General features: G+C 41.0%; 2 protein-coding genes across 6 annotated transcripts in view; both read right to left on the bottom strand.

Annotated features, from left to right (window-relative positions):
- Positions 1-375: 375 nt before the first annotated feature.
- Positions 376-21,454, bottom strand: part of LOC134355731 (UDP-glucuronosyltransferase 2C1-like) — a 39,466-nt gene continuing 18,387 nt past the window's right edge. Inside the window, exons 1-2 of one of the 3 annotated variants that reach the window (XM_063066066.1) lie at positions 18,306-18,444; positions 376-3,264 (exon numbers count right to left, since the gene is read on the bottom strand). In XM_063066066.1, the coding sequence (XP_062922136.1) occupies positions 1,634-3,238 (1,605 nt within the window). In that variant the 5' untranslated portion in view covers positions 3,239-3,264; positions 18,306-18,444 and the 3' untranslated portion in view covers positions 376-1,633. Of the gene's footprint in view, positions 3,265-17,154; positions 17,169-18,305; positions 18,445-21,454 lie in introns of those variants that run through there. The other 2 variants (XM_063066069.1, XM_063066067.1) reach the window with 2 other exon arrangements.
- Positions 3,323-21,454, bottom strand: part of LOC134355729 (UDP-glucuronosyltransferase 2C1-like) — a 36,520-nt gene continuing 18,388 nt past the window's right edge. The window contains exons 1-2 of one of the 3 annotated variants that reach the window (XM_063066062.1): positions 18,306-18,445; positions 3,323-7,015 (exon numbers count right to left, since the gene is read on the bottom strand). In XM_063066062.1, the coding sequence (XP_062922132.1) occupies positions 5,385-6,989 (1,605 nt within the window). In that variant the 5' untranslated portion in view covers positions 6,990-7,015; positions 18,306-18,445 and the 3' untranslated portion in view covers positions 3,323-5,384. Of the gene's footprint in view, positions 7,016-17,834; positions 18,128-18,305; positions 18,446-21,454 lie in introns of those variants that run through there. The other 2 variants (XM_063066065.1, XM_063066064.1) reach the window with 2 other exon arrangements.

Here is a 21,454-nt window from a genome sequence, read left to right on the forward strand (position 1 = left end):
GATAATTGGTTGATGAACCTCGATAGATTGGCATTGAGCAAACGTGTTAAGGTTAATGCATACAATATATTGATCGAATCTGAGTGACTCAGCAGGTTTAGGGAATTGTGTGGCTCGTTCCTCTTCAGATCACTTGATATTGCTGCCCATTTGTCTGCAGATGATACGTGTAAATACATTTCTCCTGCACATTGAAAACTACTTACTCTGTACTGCAATCAGCATAAAGATAGATTTGACAGTGAACTTTGACCTTTCTTGCATAATTTTTAGACCAAACTGCTGTTTGGATTGATGAGCGATAAAGCTAATTTGACAGAAATGAAAGATCCTTAAAATCAACTACATTTCAAAAGAATATTTCTTTATTCACAGATCAGCTGAATTAGTTATATATCTTTTACTAATAAAAATACATTATTGTACCTCATTGCTGGGATTACATAGAGGTCACAACAGTATACAATGGACCTGATGTTTATGTATCTAAGAAACATACAAACATATATAATGAACAAAGAGATTGCACAATGCAAGATTAACCTGCCAATGAAAATGCAGCAAAATCGACTCAGAAACTGCATTCTACCATACCTGTCCATCTGTAATCAACACCCTTTTATCCGAGCTGCAATCTGATACTTGCATAATAATGCCCACGGTTATTGTTCAGAAAATATAACTGGGTGAATGTGCTTTTACTCATGTGGAAATGTAACCCTATTACTTAAAGTTATCATCTCCTGGTGGACACAAGGGTTTCTGCAAATGGGGGAGATCTTGAGCAACACACACTAAATGTGTTGGGAACATTTGCAGGAACGTGGGAGATGTGAGAGAAAGGGTGTGACGTCAGTAGCTCGGAGGTGATTGGTGGAGGAGGCAAAGGCCTGAGGAAGATGGCACCTGATTGGAGCGGACAACAGGTCACAGAGCAAAAAGGAAAGGGGGTGGGGAACTGGGGGGGTAGGTGGGAGTTGGGGGTGGTTTAAGTCATGGACAGTTCATGAGGGCAGGGAGGGGAAGAGAAGGAGTAAAGTGGTCAAAAGGGGAATGGAAAACATAGGAATACATTTGATTTCCTTATTTCATCTGCTGCAGCTTGTACTACAGCAGTGAGACTCAATGGAGATTGAGACCTTCTTTCTTAGCATTTTCTTGCCATTCACTACAACAGTTTTGATTTCCCACTGGCCGGTAGGTAGAATTCCCATGTTCCCATTCCCACACTCACATGTTTGCCCACGGCTGCCACACTGAGGTTAAACACAAAATGGAGAAACAATACCACACATTCCATTGTGGGAGTCTCCATCCTGGCGGCATCAACATCAATTTCTATAGATTCCGGTACATTGTTTTCCCTTATAGCTCTGGTCACATTACTCTCTTACATTCCCTTTTTTCCCAGTCAAATGTCAATCAGGTAGTTTAAAATTCTTTTCTGCATATCAAAGCAGAAAGTCTATTATTTAATATATCTATCACAGCTGACTTATTCTCATAATAGCCTTTGCTAAATTCAATGAATTCTGGAAAGAAGATTCCATGGATTAACTCCTGGGGAAAAAAATCAATTACTGTAAATATAAAGAACATAAAACACCATATCACAATACAAAACAGGGTAACCTCACTCAGTCTTTTGCTTTCTTCTACATGCCATACGACAAAGTTTCTTCAGTGCTACAACCACCAGCAGTGTGAGCATGAAGAACATGGACAACAGAAAAACCATCACATCCACACAATAGTAAGTGTACCAGGGCAGCCGGTAGGATTCAGAGCGTAAATGCCCTGCTCCTTTGTGTCGGGCAACATACTCAATCCAGAAAACAGCTCTCTCCATTGGCGACTCTGGTTGGTCCCGGTGGAGAGCCGACAGTTTCTTCATGTTATCCCGGTAAAATGTGCCGTTTACCACCTCATTAAGTGCCTGCAATAGATCTGTCGAATGCATGGTTCCAACATTAAGCACCTTTGCTGCGCCTCGGGATTCCAGTCGGACTACATTGTCAAACTGGTCAAAAATAACAGGCATGCCAATCACTGGCACCCCGTGGTAGATTGCCTCGAAAATGCCATTGATACCACCATGACAAATGAAGACTCGCGTGTTGGGGTGTCCCAGAAGGTCGTTCTGAGGGATCCATTTTGTCAGTAGTGTATTATTACCTATATTGGGAGGGATTTCCCCATCATATCTCCAAATAACCTTCTGGGGTACTTGAGCAAATGCTTCAGCTATTTCCATTGTAATCTGCTTTGGCAAGGAATCGATAAAGGTTCCTAATGACATCACAATAATTCCATGCTTTCCTGAGTTTTGAACAAACTCTTCAAATTCTGCTGCTAGTGGTCGGGCTGGTTTACACTGGAAGCCTCCAATGTAGACAATATTTGGCATGGTGGGTCTTGGGAATTCAAATACAAAATCGATTCTGATCAGCAACACATCAGCCCTCAAGAGAATTGTTTGAATGTCTGTATCTGGTCCGAGATATTGATGACAGATTTCATTATAAATTGGGTATACAACAAATTCAACAAATAGAAGCTGAAAAAAATTATATATGACATTTCTTGTTCTTTGGAAAAAATTCATATTATCTGTCAAACGTGTGCCAAGATTTGGGACATAGGAAGGCGGTGATGGGGCATAGAGTAAATGGGCTTCCCCATTTAGCTGCCCTCGAACATTATACACCTGCGGGACTTTCAAATAATGCGCAAGCATTGGTCCTGTACCAAAAGCAGGATCCGTAAGTACTAAGTCAAAATTTGCTCTTTCAAATTGTTTTAACAGGGTTTTATTTTGAAAAATTGCAATACCAAAAGCTTGATTCCATTTGTGAATTTCATATAAAATATCCTTCATGAAATTTTGGAACTTCATATGGTCCCAAAGGGTTCCACCACTCTTCAATGACAGTTCCACAATTCTTTCAAACATAATTTTCAGAGATTTGTCATCTTTTTCTTGAATTTGAATAACGATGGATTGATAGAGATCAAGATTTTCCTTCATATGCGAAGATGAAGAATGGTAAAGCACAGTAACATTGTGTCCACGAAGTTTCAGCTCTTCTACTAGAATTTTCATATTAATCCAATGACTTCCATCCACAGGTATAACCAATATTTTAGCCCCTTGGGTAACCGGAGAAGTCAGTGTGATGAAAATAATACCAAGAGCAGATGCAATCTGCAATCTGTCTTTCCATCCAGGTCTACCCATCTTGAGAAAAGCGGATCACACTGAGTCTGCAGTAAAATTGTTAAAAAAATACTGGTAAGCATTATAAATTCACAACAAAAACATTTAACCCAGTGGCTCCCAACCTTTTTTATGCCATGGACCATTATCATTAAGTTAGGGGTCTCTGGTTTTTAGAGTGCCTGAATTGCTTAAATGTTGTTTAACGAAAGACATTAATCTTTTAGATTTCCTTCTGTTTTTCTCGAGTGACTTGCTCTTTGTAATGCAGTCTCCTGGTGCTTTCTGTCTAAACTTAGGTTTATTATGATCAGCTCCTAGATTCCGAGTTTCTTGTAATGATTTAAACGGAAGCCCGATTAGCGTTAACTGCGATTTCACCAATCAACTTCCTAACTATTTACGACATCTCTCCCCTTCCCAGTTACTTCAGCTACTTAGTCTAGAGTGGGTTCCAAACTGGGGTCCGCAGAACCCCTGTTTAAAGGTATTGTACCACAGCATAAGAAAGGTTGAGAACCCTGGACTAGAGGGATAATTGGTTGGTGAACCTCGATAGATTGGCGTTGAGCAAACGTGTTAAGGTTAATGCATACAATATATTGATGGAATCTGAGTGACTCAACAGGGTTAGGGAATTGCGTGGCTCATTCCTCTTCAGATCACTTGATATTGCTGCCCATTTCCCTGCAGATGATACGTGTAAATACATTTCTCCTGCACATTGTAAACTACTTACTCTGTACTGCAATCAGCATAAAGATAGATTTGACAGTGAACTTTGACCTTTCTTGCATAATTTTTAGACCGAACTGCTGTTTGGATTGATGAGCGATAAAGCTAATTTGACAGAAATGAAAGATCCTTAAAATCAACTACATTTCAAAAGAATATTTCTTTATTCACAGATCAGCTGAATTAGTTATATATCTTTTACTAATAAAAATACATTATTGTACCTCATTGCTGGGATTACATAGAGGTCACAACAGTATACAATGGAGTCTGATGTTTATGTATCTAAGAAACATACAAACATATATAATGAACAAAGGGATTGCACAATGCAAGATTAACCAGCCAATGGAAATGCAGCAAAACCGACTCAGAAACTGCATTCTACCGTACCTGTCCATCTCCAATCAACACCCTTTTATCCGAGCTGCAATCTGATACTTGCATAATAATGCCCACGGTTATTGTTCAGAAAATATAACTGGGTGAATGTGCTTTTACTCATGTGGAAATGTAACCCTATTACTTAAAGTTATCATCTTCGGGTGGCCACAAGAGTTTCTGCAAATGGGGGAGATCTTGAGCAACACACACTAAAGGTGTTGGGAACATTTGCAGGAATGTGGGAGATGTGAGAGAAAGGGTGTGACGTCAGTAGCTCGGAGGTGATTGGTGGAGGAGGCAAAGGCCTGAGGAAGATGGCACCTGATGGGAGCGGACAACAGGTCACAGAGCAAAAAGGAAAGGGGGTGGGGAACTGGGGGGGTAGGTGGGAGTTGGGGGTGGTTTAAGTCATGGACAGTTCATGAGGGCAGGGAGGGGAAGAGAAGGAGTAAAGTGGTCAAAAGGGGAATGGAAAACATAGGAATACATTTGATTTCCTTATTTCATCTGCTGCAGCTTGTACTACAGCAGTGAGACTCAATGGAGATTGAGACCTTCTTTCTTAGCATTTTCTTGCCATTCACTACAACAGTTTTGATTTCCCACTGGCCGGTAGGTAGAATTCCCATGTTCCCATTCCCACACTCACATGTTTGCCCACGGCTGCCACACTGAGGTTAAACACAAAATGGAGAAACAATACCACACATTCCATTGTGGGAGTCTCCATCCTGGCGGCATCAACATCAATTTCTATAGATTCCGGTACATTGTTTTCCCTTATAGCTCTGGTCACATTACTCTCTTACATTCCCTTTTTTCCCAGTCAAATGTCAATCAGGTAGTTTAAAATTCTTTTCTGCATATCAAAGCAGAAAGTCTATTATTTAATATATCTATCACAGCTGACTTATTCTCATAATAGCCTTTGCTAAATTCAATGAATTCTGGAAAGAAGATTCCATGGATTAACTCCTGGGGAAAAAAATCAATTACTGTAAATATAAAGAACATAAAACACCATATCACAATACAAAACAGGGTAACCTCACTCAGTCTTTTGCTTTCTTCTACATGCCATACGACAAAGTTTCTTCAGTGCTACAACCACCAGCAGTGTGAGCATGAAGAACATGGACAACAGAAAAACCATCACATCCACACAATAGTAAGTGTACCAGGGCAGCCGGTAGGATTCAGAGCGTAAATGCCCTGCTCCTTTGTGTCGGGCAACATACTCAATCCAGAAAACAGCTCTCTCCATTGGCGACTCTGGTTGGTCCCGGTGGAGAGCCGACAGTTTCTTCATGTTATCCCGGTAAAATGTGCCGTTTACCACCTCATTAAGTGCCTGCAATAGATCCGTCGAATGCATGGTTCCAACATTAAGCACCTTTGCTGCGCCTCGGGATTCCAGTCGGACTACATTGTCAAACTGGTCAAAAATAACAGGCATGCCAATCACTGGCACCCCGTGGTAGATTGCCTCGAAAATGCCATTGATACCACCATGACAAATGAAGACTCGCGTGTTGGGGTGTCCCAGAAGGTCGTTCTGAGGGATCCATTTTGTCAGTAGTGTATTATTACCTATATTGGGAGGGATTTCCCCATCATATCTCCAAATAACCTTCTGGGGTACTTGAGCAAATGCTTCAGCTATTTCCATTGTAATCTGCTTTGGCAAGGAATCGATAAAGGTTCCTAATGACATCACAATAATTCCATGCTTTCCTGAGTTTTGAACAAACTCTTCAAATTCTGCTGCTAGTGGTCGGGCTGGTTTACACTGGAAGCCTCCAATGTAGACAATATTTGGCATGGTGGGTCTTGGGAATTCAAATACAAAATCGATTCTGATCAGCAACACATCAGCCCTCAAGAGAATTGTTTGAATGTCTGTATCTGGTCCGAGATATTGATGACAGATTTCATTATAAATTGGGTATACAACAAATTCAACAAATAGAAGCTGAAAAAAATTATATATGACATTTCTTGTTCTTTGGAAAAAATTCATATTATCTGTCAAACGTGTGCCAAGATTTGGGACATAGGAAGGCGGTGATGGGGCATAGAGTAAATGGGCTTCCCCATTTAGCTGCCCTCGAACATTATACACCTGCGGGACTTTCAAATAATGCGCAAGCATTGGTCCTGTACCAAAAGCAGGATCCGTAAGTACTAAGTCAAAATTTGCTCTTTCAAATTGTTTTAACAGGGTTTTATTTTGAAAAATTGCAATACCAAAAGCTTGATTCCATTTGTGAATTTCATATAAAATATCCTTCATGAAATTTTGGAACTTCATATGGTCCCAAAGGGTTCCACCACTCTTCACTGACAGTTCCACAATTCTTTCAAACATAATTTTCAGAGATTTGTCATCTTTTTCTTGAATTTGAATAACGATGGATTGATAGAGATCAAGATTTTCCTTCATATGCGAAGATGAAGAATGGTAAAGCACAGTAACATTGTGTCCACGAAGTTTCAGCTCTTCTACTAGAATTTTCATATTAATCCAATGACTTCCATCCACAGGTATAACCAATATTTTAGCTCCTTGGGTAACCGGAGAAGTCAGTGTGATGAAAATAACACCAAGAGCAGATGCAATCTGCAATCTGTCTTTCCATCCAGGTCTATACATCTTGAGAAAAGCGGATCACACCAATGCTGCAGTCAAATTGTTAAAAAAATACTATTAAGCATCATAAATTGACAACAAAAACATTTAACCCAGTGACTCGCAACCTTTTTTATGCTGTGGACCATTACCATTAAGTTAGGGGTCTCTGGTTTTTAGAGTACCTGAATGGCTTAAATGTTGTTTAACGAAAGACATTAATCTTTTAGATTTCCGAGCAACACACATCAAAGTTGCTGGTTGAACGCAGCAGGCCACCAGCAACTTTGATGTGTGTTGCTTGAATTTCCAGCATCTGCAAAATTCCTGTTGTTTTCTTTTAGATTTCCTTCTGTTTTTCTCGAGTGACTTGCTCTTTGTAATGCAGTCTCCTGGTGCTTTCTGTCTAAACTTAGGTTTACTTTGATCAGCTCCTGGATTCCGAGTTTCTTGTAATGATTTAAACGGAAGCCCGATTAGCGTTAACTGCGATTTCACCAATCAACTTCCTAACTATTTACGACATCTCTCCCCTTCCCAGTTTCAACTACCACTTTATGTTTCTCTCTCTCCTCCCCCACTTCTTAAATCTACTTCTCATCTATTTTTTTCTCCAGTTCTGCCGAAGAGTCTCGAAACGTCAACTCTACTTTTTTCCATAGATGCTCTATGGCCTGCTGAGTTCCACCAGCATTTCATGTGTGTTGCTTCCACCTCCTTACACTCCTTGTTGACATGGGCTGCCGCTGGACAAGAGGTAATTACCTGGGTGTTAACAGGACAGGTTGTGATCAGATTTCCAAGCAGGGGAAGGGTATGTATGCATCCTTTACTTTTGCAAACAGAAAGTCCAGTGCTCCATGCCCCCTGTAGGGAAGCTGACATATTGATATAAAGTTGCTATTGTTGCCTCGAGGGAAACATGATTGAAATACCCGGTAACAGCCAACAGAAGCAAAAACATTAGAGTTCGTATTTTAACAAAGTTGGAAACAATAGCATCGCAAACTACATTCACATCAACCAGTAGTTGGATGTAAACTGCAACTAAAACGGCAGTTGAGTGAGAATTCCCGTACATTACACCCAATATCAGGTTTATTCATATTCAAAATCATTTACAGTTATAATAAATACCAAAAATGCTGACATAGATCGGTGGGACCCCACACTAGTCACAGCCCTCCAATCAGAGAATTGACATTCTTCTTCCTATCGAAATAACTCTGAATCCACCTCACAAGCTCCCATGAATCCCATGTGACCAAACTGTCGAAAGTCCGCCTGCCACACAGGACCTTGTAAAGTCCAAAATTGATTCCATATTGACAACCTTCATCGCTCTAACTGCATCCAAGCTCTTCCTTACCTCCCTAAAAAGCTCAAAATGATGTTGCAGGTACAACTTCCGAATGGGCTGTGCTGAATGAGTTCCCTTCATGGAGCGTACATTGTCAACTCTAGCTGAGCGGGCACTGGAAATCAGAACTTCGTTCCCTAACATATTCCCTGAGTTGGTAATTTTAAAATGTTTCTACACAAATGCATTGTAAACATACTCAGCCTCAAGCTGGTTATAAAATGTACCCAAAAATAACCAGGATTAGAGAAGTAATTACAATTTTACACTTACTAATAAAGAACACATCATGAGTGATAGAAAGAATTTCTTTGATGCCGCAAACACGAGGAAATCTGGAGATGCTGGAAATTCTTCCTATAGATGCTGCCTGGCCTGCTGCGTTCCACAAGCATTTTGTCTGTGTTTCTTTCATGTTGTTGTGATTTCAGCAAAGGAAAAGTGACCTGCATTTCTCGGCTCTTTGGAGACAAGTCTAGGAGATTGGGTCATATTCAATGTGATACACTCACTTTTTCTTCAGTCCTGCCGGATGTTTTTATCAGTATGAACAATGTTGTTTGGCTTGTATCTCCTGAGTCAGCACAGAAGTCAAAGTCAAGATTATTGCCAGACGCACAAGTATGTACATTAGATTAAATTAGATTCAACTTTATTGTCATTGTGAGAGTACAGATACAAAGCCAATGAAATGCAATTAGCATCTGACCAGAAGTGCAAAAGAATTGTATTATTTACAAAATAACTGCGAAGAAAAAGTAAATGCTACAGCATACAATTATAACAGTACTGAGACGGTCCAGTATGGGTGCAATACTGCTTAGTGCTGTGATGAGAGGTTCAGCAGAGTCACAGACTCAGGGAAGAAGCTCTTCCTGTGCCTGCTGGTGCGAGAGCAGAGGCTTCTGTAGCGCCTACCAGATGGGAGGAAAGTGAAACGTCCATGATTAGGGTGAGATGCATCCTTGAAGATGCTTTTCTCCCTGCCCAGGCAGCGTTAATGGTGGATGTTGTCAATGGTGGGCAATTGGGTGCTGATAATCCGCTGGGCAGTTTTCACCACCCACTGGAGTGCTTTGCGGTCCAATACCGGACAATTGCCATACCACACTGAGATGCAGTTGGTGAGTATGCTCTCAATGCTACAGCAGTAAAAGTCCGTCAGTATCCTGGGACAGAGGTGAAGGTAATGTTGCGCCTTTTTGATCAGGATGGAGGAGTTCAGGGACCAGGTGAGATAATCAGAAGTGTGGACATCAAGGAATTTGAAACTTGATACACCCTCCACTACAGCTCCGTTGATGTAGATGGGGACATGAGTGTGGCTCCTAGCATGCCTGATGTCCACGATAATCTCCTTGGTCTTCTGGGTGTTAAAAGTCAAGTTGTTATCGGCACACCATGCGGCCAGGTGCTGGACCTCATCCCTGTAGGCCGTCTCGTCATCCCCTCTGATCAGACAAACCACCGTGGTGTCATCTGCGAACTTGATTATGGAGTTAGAACCGTGTACAGGAACGCAGTCATAGGTGATAAAGGACTACAGAAGAGGGCTCAGCACGCAGCCTTGATGCACGTCGGTATTCAGTGTGAAAATGGAGGAGAAGAGGTTGTATAACTCATGCACAGGCATAAATGAAAAACTTGGCTTCAAGCAGCATTACAGGCACATGTAAGCAACATTCACAGGGAAACACAAATTAAACCTAAATTTAAACCCTTGACTCTGGAATTCCATATTTCCAGGCACAGAATCGCATGAACAAACTTTTAAAGTGACTTTGACCCTACTTTATTAAGAGGGTTCAAGGAATTCAAGAAGATTCCTGGAAAATTTTGGCTCGTGAAGCTTCTAATCTCCCGTGTGTACATAAGATATGACATAGCAGAGGTTTGAACTCTGATCACCTGTTATTTAGACCAACACACAGAAAATGTTGGAGCAACGCAGCAGTTCAGGCAGCATTCATGCCATATGAAAGATCTATGGAGAATAAGAAACATCAACGTTTTGTGCTAAGACCCTTCATTAAGAATCCCATCAGAGGAAAGAGGGGTGTTGGTGTGTTTTCTTGGCTGTAACATAAGTGTGGTTGGAGCAGGACAGGTTATTGGTGATTTTTGTTCCTCAGAACTTGAAGTTCTAAATCCTCTCAACCTCAGTACCTTTGATGTAGACAAGAGCACGCTTATAGCCCTCCTTTCAGATGTCAAACAACAGTTCTTTTGTTCTGCTGACATTGAATGAAAGGGTATTGTCATGGCACCATTTTCCGCAGCTATCGATTTACTTCTTGTACACTAACATACCATTATTTGAGATATAGATCTCTACAGTGGTAGCATCTGCAAACTTGTAGATGGAGCTGGAGCAGAACCTGGCCATGTAGTTATGAGTGCAAAGGGAGTAGAGTGGGAGGAAGTGTAACAAACTGCACTGTGTATCTCTCTTGAATTTACCTCCTCTCACCTTTAATTCATGTATTCCATTATTCAACACCATGCATCTCAATATGTTATAAATGACTCTCAGGTTTTCCCTCATATTCCGATGCTCCAGAGAAAACAACCTGGGTTTGTCCAGCCGAACTGGACAGTTGCCTTCCAACACTTAAGGAGTCCACATTACAATGTTGTGGCCATCTGACTGCCTTCTTCCTCTGCGTCAACTTTTCTTCATTTACTGATCTCATGAATTTCAACCTCAGTTATTTTTCAATTAAAACATTGTATTATGCCATCCACTTATTTTCTGTATCAAAGTGCCCACTAATAAGTTTTCTTCCTCTACCACTGAACGAAGTGCCTTGTTTACTTTTAGTTATTACAGATAGTAAATTTGTCAAGTTATCTCCCCTGTGTTCATTGACCTTTCACCTCTCTGTGTTGTTTAACTTTATCTTTGCTTTCACATCCTTCCATGATCTTTCCTTTCCTCACCTCCGTAAACTCTTCTGACCCACAACAGTCCAGAACTCTCCACTTTTGTAACATTGACATCAATTTTTTGCAAGTCTCCTGCACTCCACCATTGACAATGGTGTCTTCAGCTGCTTAATCCCTTGGTCATGGAATCTTAATCGTTAGACACCTTCCTTCTTGCAAAGTTCCTCAAGACAGTCTCAGTCATTTTGCTGCATTTATGTTCACTATATTCATTCTGTTGTCCGACAGGAATGTAAAATAGTTAAATAATCAAACAGAGATGTAACATTCCAGAATTCCACAGCCTCTTCTCATCACCATCATTAGGGAGGAGATACAGAAGCCTGAAGGCACAGCCTCAGCATCTTAGGAACAACCCTGAAATTCCACAACTATGATTCCACAACTATGGACTCACTTTCAAGGACTCTTTACAACTCATGTTGTCGGTATTATATTTTTTGCTTTGCACAATTTATCTTCTTTTGCACATTTGTTGCTTGTCAGTCACTGTAAGATTCAAGATTTTGATTTTGAGACAAATACCCACTCGTGCTAATCTAATAAGTCTTCAAACAGTTTTAAAATAATCTTTAGTCTTGAGGTTCATTGAAAATATTGCAGCACAGATTCACTATTCTTAGCAAGTATATTAACACTAATGAAATCTAAATGTCAATGTCCAGTTTATTGTCATACCCAAACATATATGTATGTAGAGTTTTAATGAGAAACTTGCTTGCAGCAATGTCAAAGGCACGTAGATGCAACATTTACAAGAAAAACAGAGATTAACAATGTAGATTATACATTTTTTACAAGAACGACTGCAATTAGAATAAAATTAACAAAGGCCATTGCCGTACAATGTGATTATGTTGTTGTACTTAGCTAGTGATTATGATTGTACAGGTTGATTTAATAACTGATTTATTAAAGGGTTGTAACTGTTCTTGAACTTGGTTGTGTGGGTGAACCACTTGCCCAATGGTAGTTGAGAGAAAATGCCATGACCCGGATTATAGGGATCATTGGCAGATGTTACTTTCTTCAGGTAGCGCTTCTTGTAGATACTCCTGATGGTGGGTTGGGATGTACCTGTGATATAGACAAAGATGCTAGAATGCTTTCCTTGTGATTGCATCGATAATTGCATCTATGAGCTGGGCCAAGGACAGGTCATCTGTTATGTTCGGAATCTAGGAACACCTAGGAGTATCAAGCTGCTGACATCTTCCAGCTCTGACCCAACAACCTGGACCAGTGCATCTTCACCCAACTCTCCATTCCTGAAGAGGGCAGATGGGCTCGTGATTCAGATCATGCATGAGCTAACTGATGAGTGAACCAGCCTGAGAGTTGACTAACTTATAGCATAATTAACAAAAAAGGCACAGGAAAGGTCACATCTGCTAGTGAATCACAAAAATTTGTGGCCCAGTGAAAGGAAGTTACTTAATTTCGCATAACAGTAGATGACCTTGGTTTTCCCCTGTAAAATAGAAAATCAAAGAGATTGCAAATGGTGGAAATATGGAAGAGACACACAAAATGCTGGAAGAACTCCACAGGTCAAGCAGCATCAACAGGTGTGGGGGGAGGGAGCGGAATGAAGTGACAAATTTTCAAGCAAAGACCCTACATCTGGACTCAAAAGAAACGTGCAGAATCCAAAATGAAAGAGTGGTGAGAGGGAGTAGCAAAAGCTGCCTAGTGATAGGTGAATCCGGGGTAGGAAGTTGGAAGAAAGGGAATGAGGTGAGAACCTGGCAAGTGACTAGTGGAAAAGGCAATGGGAAAAAGAAAAAGGAATCTGATAGGAGAGGACAATAGACCATAGAATAAAGGGAAGGAGCAACACATCCCTTTTGTAGTAGTCATTCCTCCTCCGGAAGAGATACTAATGATCAGAAATCTGAAACCCTGTCCTCTGTACCATTCCCTCGGCCACACATTCATCTGCCAAACCATCCTATTCTTACCCTCACTGGTGCGTGGCATGGGTAGCAACCCAGAGATTACTACCCTGGAGGTCCTGCTTTGCAGCTTTCTATCAAGCTCCCTAAATTCCCTCACCATTCTGCCTATGTCATTACTACCAACATGTACCAAGACTTCTGACTGCTCACCCTCCCTCTTTAGACTGCTGTGGACCCAATTCGTGACATCCCTGCCCTGTCACCTGGGAGGCAACGTACCATCTGGGTGTCTCAATCACGCCATAGATTCACATCTCTATTAATCTCCTATCAGCATTGCAGACCTCTTCACCTCTCTTCTGATTCAGCGTCAGAAACCCGGTCACTGCAGCTTCCACTGGTGGGTCAAGCCCCTCAATGGTATCCAAAGTGGTAGACTTATTATTGAGGGGACAGCTACTGCAGAATAGCCATCTGCTTTGACAACTGAGTCCTTCATCAGATCTGTAGATTATTAATTAGCTTGGAGGGAAGTTACATGCTGCAAATTGCAGAGAGAGTAATTCAAAATAGGTATATCAAAGAGTATATTTACAACTACTGTTTGCAGTCGACAGAACATTGCCAATGATCACTGCTGCCATCTTACAAGCAGCGAAACAGACTGCAAATCACTGAACCTGGGGATCTGAAACTCCTTCTGAGTGGTGTCCAGCCAGATGTTGAGAGGCTGTTGTCATTGCATGAAGCCCATCAATCTCACAGAAAGGTGAAAATACAATGAACTTACAGTGAATGACTGAACTACCAATGAACACTCTGAAATTCTTAATGAAAATTGCTTTCACTGTAATCAAATAAATAAATAATTTTATTTGTCACTTTGAAAAACGCAATAATTTTTGCAATTATTTGTCACTGCTTTAAATTTGCAGTTCCAATTTCTTTAACTGTGCATCATAAAAGGAATTTTTTAAATAGTTTATGTGTACTAGCCAGAAAGAGAGAGGAGGGCACTGGATACGTGCTTAGAGAGCCCAGAGGGCAGTAACCCAAAAAATGGCTGCAAATCACTGCTTCAACTATTTTACTACTCCTGATTATTATTTCCATAATATCAGGTTCCATGGATTATCTGCAGGAAAAACATCTTCAATTAATTTTTAAAAACAGAAAACTACATCTCCCAACATAAAATAGGTTAACCTTCCTCAGTCTTTTGCTTTCTTCTATATCCAGAATGACAAAGTTTCTTCAGTGCTACAACCACCAGCACTGCGACCATGAATAACAGGGACAACAGAAAAACCATCACCTCCACACAATTAAAAGGAATTCTGCAGATGCAGGAAATTCAAGCAACACACATCAAAGTTGCTGATGAACGCAGCAGGCCAGGCAGCATCTCTAGGAAGAGGCACAGTCGACGTTGAGTCCTGACAAAGGGTCTCAGCCTGAAACATCAACTGTACCTCTTCCTAGCGATGCTGCCTGGCCTGCTGCGTTCACCAGCAACTTTGGTGGGTGTTACCTCCACACAATAGTAAGTGGACCAGGGCAGTCGGTAGGATTCAAAGCGCAAATGCCCTGCTCCTTTGTGTCAGGCAACGTACTCCATCCAGAAAACGGCTCACTTCATTGGCGACCCTGGTTGGTCTCGGTGGAGAGCAGAGAGTTTCTTCATGTTGTCCCGGAAAAGTGTGTCATTTATCACCTCATTAAGTGCCTGCAATAGATCTGTTGAATGCATTGTTGAAATCTTAAGTACCTTGGCTACACTTTGGGATACAAGTCTGACTACATTGTCAAACTGGTCAAAAATGAGAGGCATGCTGATCACTGGCACACCATGGTAAATGCCATTGGTACCACCATGAGAAATGAAGACTCGTGTGTTGGGGTGTCTCAGAAGGTCGTTCTGAGGGATCCATTCTGTCAGTAGTTTATGGGAGGGATTCCCCATCATATCTCCAAATAACCTTCTGGGGTACTTGAGCAAAGCCTCAGCTATTTCCATTCTAATCTGCTCAGACAAGGAATCTACCAATGCCCCCAGTGACATCACAATAAGTTCATGCTCCTCACAGCCCTGAACAAACTCTTCAGACTCTGCTGCTAGTGGATGGGCTAGTTTACACTGGAAGCCTCCAATGTACACAATATTTGGCATGGTGGGTCTTGGGAATTCAAACACAATATCAACCATCATTAGCAACACATCAGCCCTCAGAGAAGTGCTTGAATGTCTGTGTCTGGTCACAGATATTGATGACAGATTTCATTATAAATTGGGTATACATAAAATTCTGCAAATACTAGTTGAAGAAGATTCAGCATGAAGTTACCTACTGTTTGGATAAAATTCATATTATCTGTCAGTTGTGAGCCAGGTTTTGGGACATAGGAAAGTGGTGATGGGGCAGAGAAGAAATGGGCTTCCTCACTTATCTGCCATTGAACATTGTACACCTGCGGGATTTTTAAATAATGAGAAAGCATTGGTCCAGTACCAAGAACAGGATCTGTAAGTATTAAGTCAAAGTTTGCACTTTCAAGTTGTTTGAACAGTGTTTTGTTTCCAAAAACTGCAATACTAAAAGCTTGATTCAAATGCATCATCTCACAGTTATGTAAGTTAAATTACATATCCCGTTCCTCCGCCCATCTCTCGAAGTGATCTCTGGAATTCATTATAATTTGCTTCATTATCAAGAAGCCCACGAAACTTTGTAATTGCACTAAAGCTGTTAAACATGTCATGTACATTCATATTCCAAATAATTTACATTTATAACAAATAACAAAGATTATAATGTAAAGGAGCCCTTTGAGGGCAGTGATTATAATATGATTGAATTCATACTGCTGTTTGAGAGGGAGAAGCACAGGTCACATGTATCAGTAGCGCAATGAAATAAAGAAATTTTGGACCACTGGACAATGATGCTAATGAGGTATTATTGGGAGATAAAGAAATGGCAGGTGAATTTAATGGGTACATTGCATCTGTCTTTACAGTGGAAGACACTAGCAGTGTACCAGAGGTCTGTGATTGTCAGGGAGCGGGAATGCTATAAAAAGAAAAAAATGCCAGGCAAACTGAAAGTTCTTAAGGTGGATAAGTCAGCTAGACCAGATGGACTACGTCCCAGTGTCCTGAAAGAGGTTGGTGAAGAGATAATGGATGTATTGGTCATGATCTTTCAAGAATCACTTGATTCTAGAATGACCCTGGAGGACTGGATGATTACAAATGTCACTCCACTCTAAGAAGGGAGTAAGGCAGAAGAAAAAGGAAATTACAGGACATTTAGCTGAATCTCAGTGGTTGTAAAATTGTTGGAGTCTATTATTAAGGATGAGCTTTCGGGGTACTTGGAGAATAATGATAAAATAAAGTCAAAGTCAGCATGGTTTCTGTGAAGGGAACTTTTGCCTGATAAATCTCTTAGAGCTCTTTGAGGAAGTAACAAGCAGGATGGACAAGGGAGAGGCAGTGGAGGTCATTTACTTGGATTTTCAGTAGGCATTTGATAAGGTGCCAAACATGAGGCTGCTTAACAAGACAAGATCCAGGGCGTTACAGGACAGACACTGGCATGGATAGAGGAATGTCTGACAGGTAGGATGCAGCGAGTGAGCAGGGCCTTTTCTGCTTGGGTACCATTGACATGTGGTGTTCCTCAGGAGTCAGTATTGGGACTGCTACTTTTCACATTGTTTTTCAATGGTTTGGATAATGGAATTGATGTATTTGTGGCAAAGTTAGCAGATGATTCACAGATTGGTGGAGGGGTAGATAGTCCTGAGGAAGCAATGTGATTGCAGCAGGACTTACACAAATTGGAAGAATGCGCAAAAATGTCGAAGATGGAATACAGTGTTGGGAAATGTACAATAATGCATCTTGATAAAAGGTGGAATAGTGTGGAATATTATCTAAATGGGGAGAAGGTTCAAACATCAGAGTTGCAGAGGGACTTACGAGTCCTCGTGCAAGACTCCCAGGTTTATTTACAGGTTGCGTCTGTGGCAAAGAAAGCAAATGCAATGTTAGCACTTATTTCAAGGGAAATGGAATATAAAAGCAAAGAGATAATGCTGAACTTTTATAAGACATTAGTCAGGCCACAATTGTTGTATTGTCAATAGTTTTGGGTCCCATATCTCAGAAGGGATGTGTTATTATTGGAGAGAGGCAAGAAGAGGTTCACAAGGACGATTTTAGGAATGAAAGGGTTAACTTATGCGGTGCGTATGGCAGCTCTGGGCCTGTACTCACTGGAATTTAGAAGAATGCATGGGGATCTCATTGAAACCTACCCAATGTTGAAAGGACTGTATAGGGTGAATGTGGGAATGATGTTTCCTAACATGGGGCTGTCCAGTACTAGAGGCCACAGCCTCAAAATTGACGGGTGACCTTTTAGAACATAATTATTTTAGCCACAGACTAGTGAATCAGTGGAGTGCTTTGCCACAGATTGCAGTGGAGGCCAAGTCTCTGGGTAGACGGGATTCGGGATCAGCCATGATGGAATGGCGGAGCAGACTCGATGGGCTGCTCCTAATTCTACTCCGATGTCTTTTGGTCTTATGGTCTTATAACACTGATCGGAGGGCCCCCACGCCCTCCAGTTGGAGAATCGGCATTCTAATTCTTACCCCACTCGAGTGATATCCCCTCAGTCAGAGAATTGACTTCCTGCTTCCTCACATCGAACCAGGTCTGAATACACCTCAGTAGCCCCCCCTGAATCCCATGCGACCGAACCTTCCAAAATCGGACTGCCATGTAGAACCTTGTAATCTTCTTGATGAAATTAAACATTCTCCACTGCCCTAATTTCATTAATTCTTATAGTTATTTCCCTGAAAAGCTTCAAAGGATTTCAGAGATGTGACCTCCCAATCAGCTGTGCTGAATGAACTACTTCCCTTCATGGAACGTACATTGTCGACTCTTGCTCAGTGGGTGCTGGAAATCAGAATTTCCGTTCCGTAACATCTGCCCTGAGGTGGCAATTTTAATATGTTTCGACACAAGTGCATTGCAAATGTACTCAGTCTCAAACTAGTTATAAAATGCATCTAAACTAACCTCGGTTCGAGATAAAATTACAATTGTACACTTACCGGTAAAGAACACCTTGCGAGTACAGTAATAGAAAGTTTTTCTTTGAAGTTGTGATTTCAGCAGACAAAAGGTGACCTGCAAATATCAGCTGTTTCGTGACAAAGTCTTGGAGATTGGGTAAAACCGAGTGCGATGCGTTCTCATTCAGTTCAGACCTGCCGAATGTTTTTATCAGAATGAACAACTTTGTTTAGCTCGTATCACGTGTCAGAACAGAGTCCAATTCAAAGTAATGGTCAAGTTTATTGCCAAATGCACAAGTACATCTACGCACAGCTGCAATGAAAAACTTAGATTCAAGCAACATTACAGGACATATTAGCGGCGTCGACAGGGAAATATTAATAAAGGATAAATGCAACCTCTTGATTCTGTAATTCCAAATTGCTCAGAATATAAGCACATGAACAAACTTTTAAAGTAACTTTATTTTATTAAGATGTGCTTTGTGACAATCAAAAAGTTTCTCAGGAATTTTGGCTCATGAAGCTTCTAAGTTGTATTGCTGCTGTGGAGGGATTTGAAAGCAGACCGTTTGTTATTTAGACCAACACACACAAAATACCGGAGAAACACAGCAGTTCTGGCAGCATCTATGGAAAGGTATTAACAATCGACATCTTGGGCCAAGACCCTTCATCAGCATACCCTCTATGATCAATCCTGATGAAGGGTCTTGTCCTAAAATGTTGGCTGTTTATTCCTCTCCATAGATACTGCCCGAATTGCTGAGACCCTCCAGAAGTTGATCTTCTTCCCGCGCTGACATGGCTGACGCGTGCGTAGTGACCTCGCGTGCGTTCAAGCTCAACAGTGGCCGTGACAGGGAATGAGGAAAGGTGCAGCTGACTCATATCGCCAAATCATATCGCTTCCTCACGGCCTGGTAGCGCATGCTTTGCGACCCAGTACCGGTCCGCAGCCCGGTGGTTGGAGACCGCTGCTGTAAGGTATTACATCTTGACCCCAGGTTGTGGTCTCCTCTGTATTGGAGAAACTGTATGCAGATTGGATGATGACAGCAGAATATCTTCAATCAATCTTCAGGAATACCTCTGAGCATCCATTTCCTCCTCACTTCATTTTCCATCCCACTCACTCTCTCATAAGGGTACAAATAGAGGTGGCTACTATATTATTGGACTCTTAATTCTACCTCTCTCACTTACTTACTACTGCCTAAGAAGTGACTGAGATCCATGCCAATTTGTCTACAAGAGCAACAAGACTACAGCTGATGCCAACTCACTGGCACTTCATTCAACTCTGGAACATCTGGACAGCAAAGACGCATAGATCAGATTGCTCTTTATAGACTGCAGTTCGGCATCCACAACCTGGGGTCTAGATGTAATACCTCAAAACTAATCAACAAGCTCCAAGATCTTGGTCTCAATACCTCCTCGTGCAATTGGATTTCCTTACTTGCAGGCCCCAGTCAGTTCGGATTGGCAACAACATCTCCTTCATAATCTCCATCAGCACTGGTGCAGCACAAAGCTCTTTGCTTGGCCTGCTGCTCTACTCACTTTACACTTCTGACTGTGTAGTTAAGCACAGCTCCAATGCCATATTCAAGTATGCTGATAACACCACCATCGTAGGCCAAATCAAAGGTGGTGATGAATCAACATATAGGAGGGAGACAGAAAATCTGGCTGAGTGGTGTTATAATCACAATCTCTTACACAATGTTAGCAAGACCAAGAAACAGATTGTAGACCAAGAGAAGAAAACCAGAGGCCCAGGATCCAGGCCTCATCAGAGGATTAGAGCTAGAGAGGGTGAGCAGCTTTAAATTCCTAGGTGTTATTATTTTGGAGGAACTGTCCTGGGCCCATCATATTAAGAAAGAACAACAGCACCTCTATGCTCTTAGGAGTTGTAGAGATCCAGCATGACATCTAAAACTTTGAAAATCTTTTGTAGATGCACTGTAGAGAGTATATTGACTGGCTGCATCACAGCCTGGTACGGAAACACTAATACCCTTCAACAGAAAATCCTACAGAGATTAGTTGATATTGACCCAGACCCAACCAACCACGGAGCATATTTACACAAAACGCTGCAAGAGGAACGCAGCATCCATCATCAGGAACCCTCAAGATCTAGGACATGGTGTCTTCCCACTGCTGTCATCAGGAAGAAGGTTCAAGAGCCTCACGACTTTCACTACCTGGTTCAGGAGATTTACTATCCACGAACCATCAAGCTCTAGAATCAAATGGTTCAGCTTCATTTTTCCCATCATTGAAATGTTCCCACAACCTATAAATTCACTTTCAAGGACTGTTCATCTCATGTTTTCAATATTTATTGCTTATTTATTTATTAATATTACTTCTTCTTTCTGTGTTTGCACACTTTCTAGTATTCTATACTCTGGTTGAACGCCCTAGTTGGGTATTGTATTGATTCTGTTATGGTTATTATTCTATAGATTTATTGAGAGGGCCCATAGGTTATATATGGTGACATACAGTATATGTCCTCAGATAATAAAATTTACTTTGAATTTTGACAAAGGAATCTGTAAGTATGAACTCAAAGTGAGCACTTTCAAATTGTTTTAACAGTGTTTTGTTTTGAAACAGTGTTATATTAAAATCTTGATGCCATTGATGACATTTATATTAAAAATTCATCATTAACTTTTGGAAGATATTATGATGCCATTGTATCTAACCATTCTTCGACCTCTTCAATGACAGATCCACAAGTCTCTTCATCACCTTATTCTTCAGAAGTTTATCATATTTTTTTTGAATTTGATCAACACTGGATTGATGGAGATCAGAACATTCTTATATTAGCCAAGATGAAGAGTAACAAAGCATTGTGATATTGCGTCCATGTTGTTTCCATTTTCCTATTGGAAACTCCGTATTGATCCAATGACCTTCATCCATAGGTATAACCAATATTTCAGTCCCTTCGGTACCTGGACAAGACATGTGATGAAAATGATACGAAGTGTACTTGTAATCTGTATTTCCATCCAGTACTATCCATCATGAAAACTATCCATGATGCTAGATGGGGTGCTTTGAGTATGTCAGAAACTGCTCATCCCCTTGCATATTCATGCACAATGGTTTCTAGATTTTATGGAGAATGGTGTGAGAAACAAAAAAAAAACACCAGT

Source organism: Mobula hypostoma, chromosome 13 (assembly GCF_963921235.1).
Source record: "Mobula hypostoma chromosome 13, sMobHyp1.1, whole genome shotgun sequence".
Lineage (NCBI taxonomy): Eukaryota > Metazoa > Chordata > Chondrichthyes > Myliobatiformes > Myliobatidae > Mobula > Mobula hypostoma.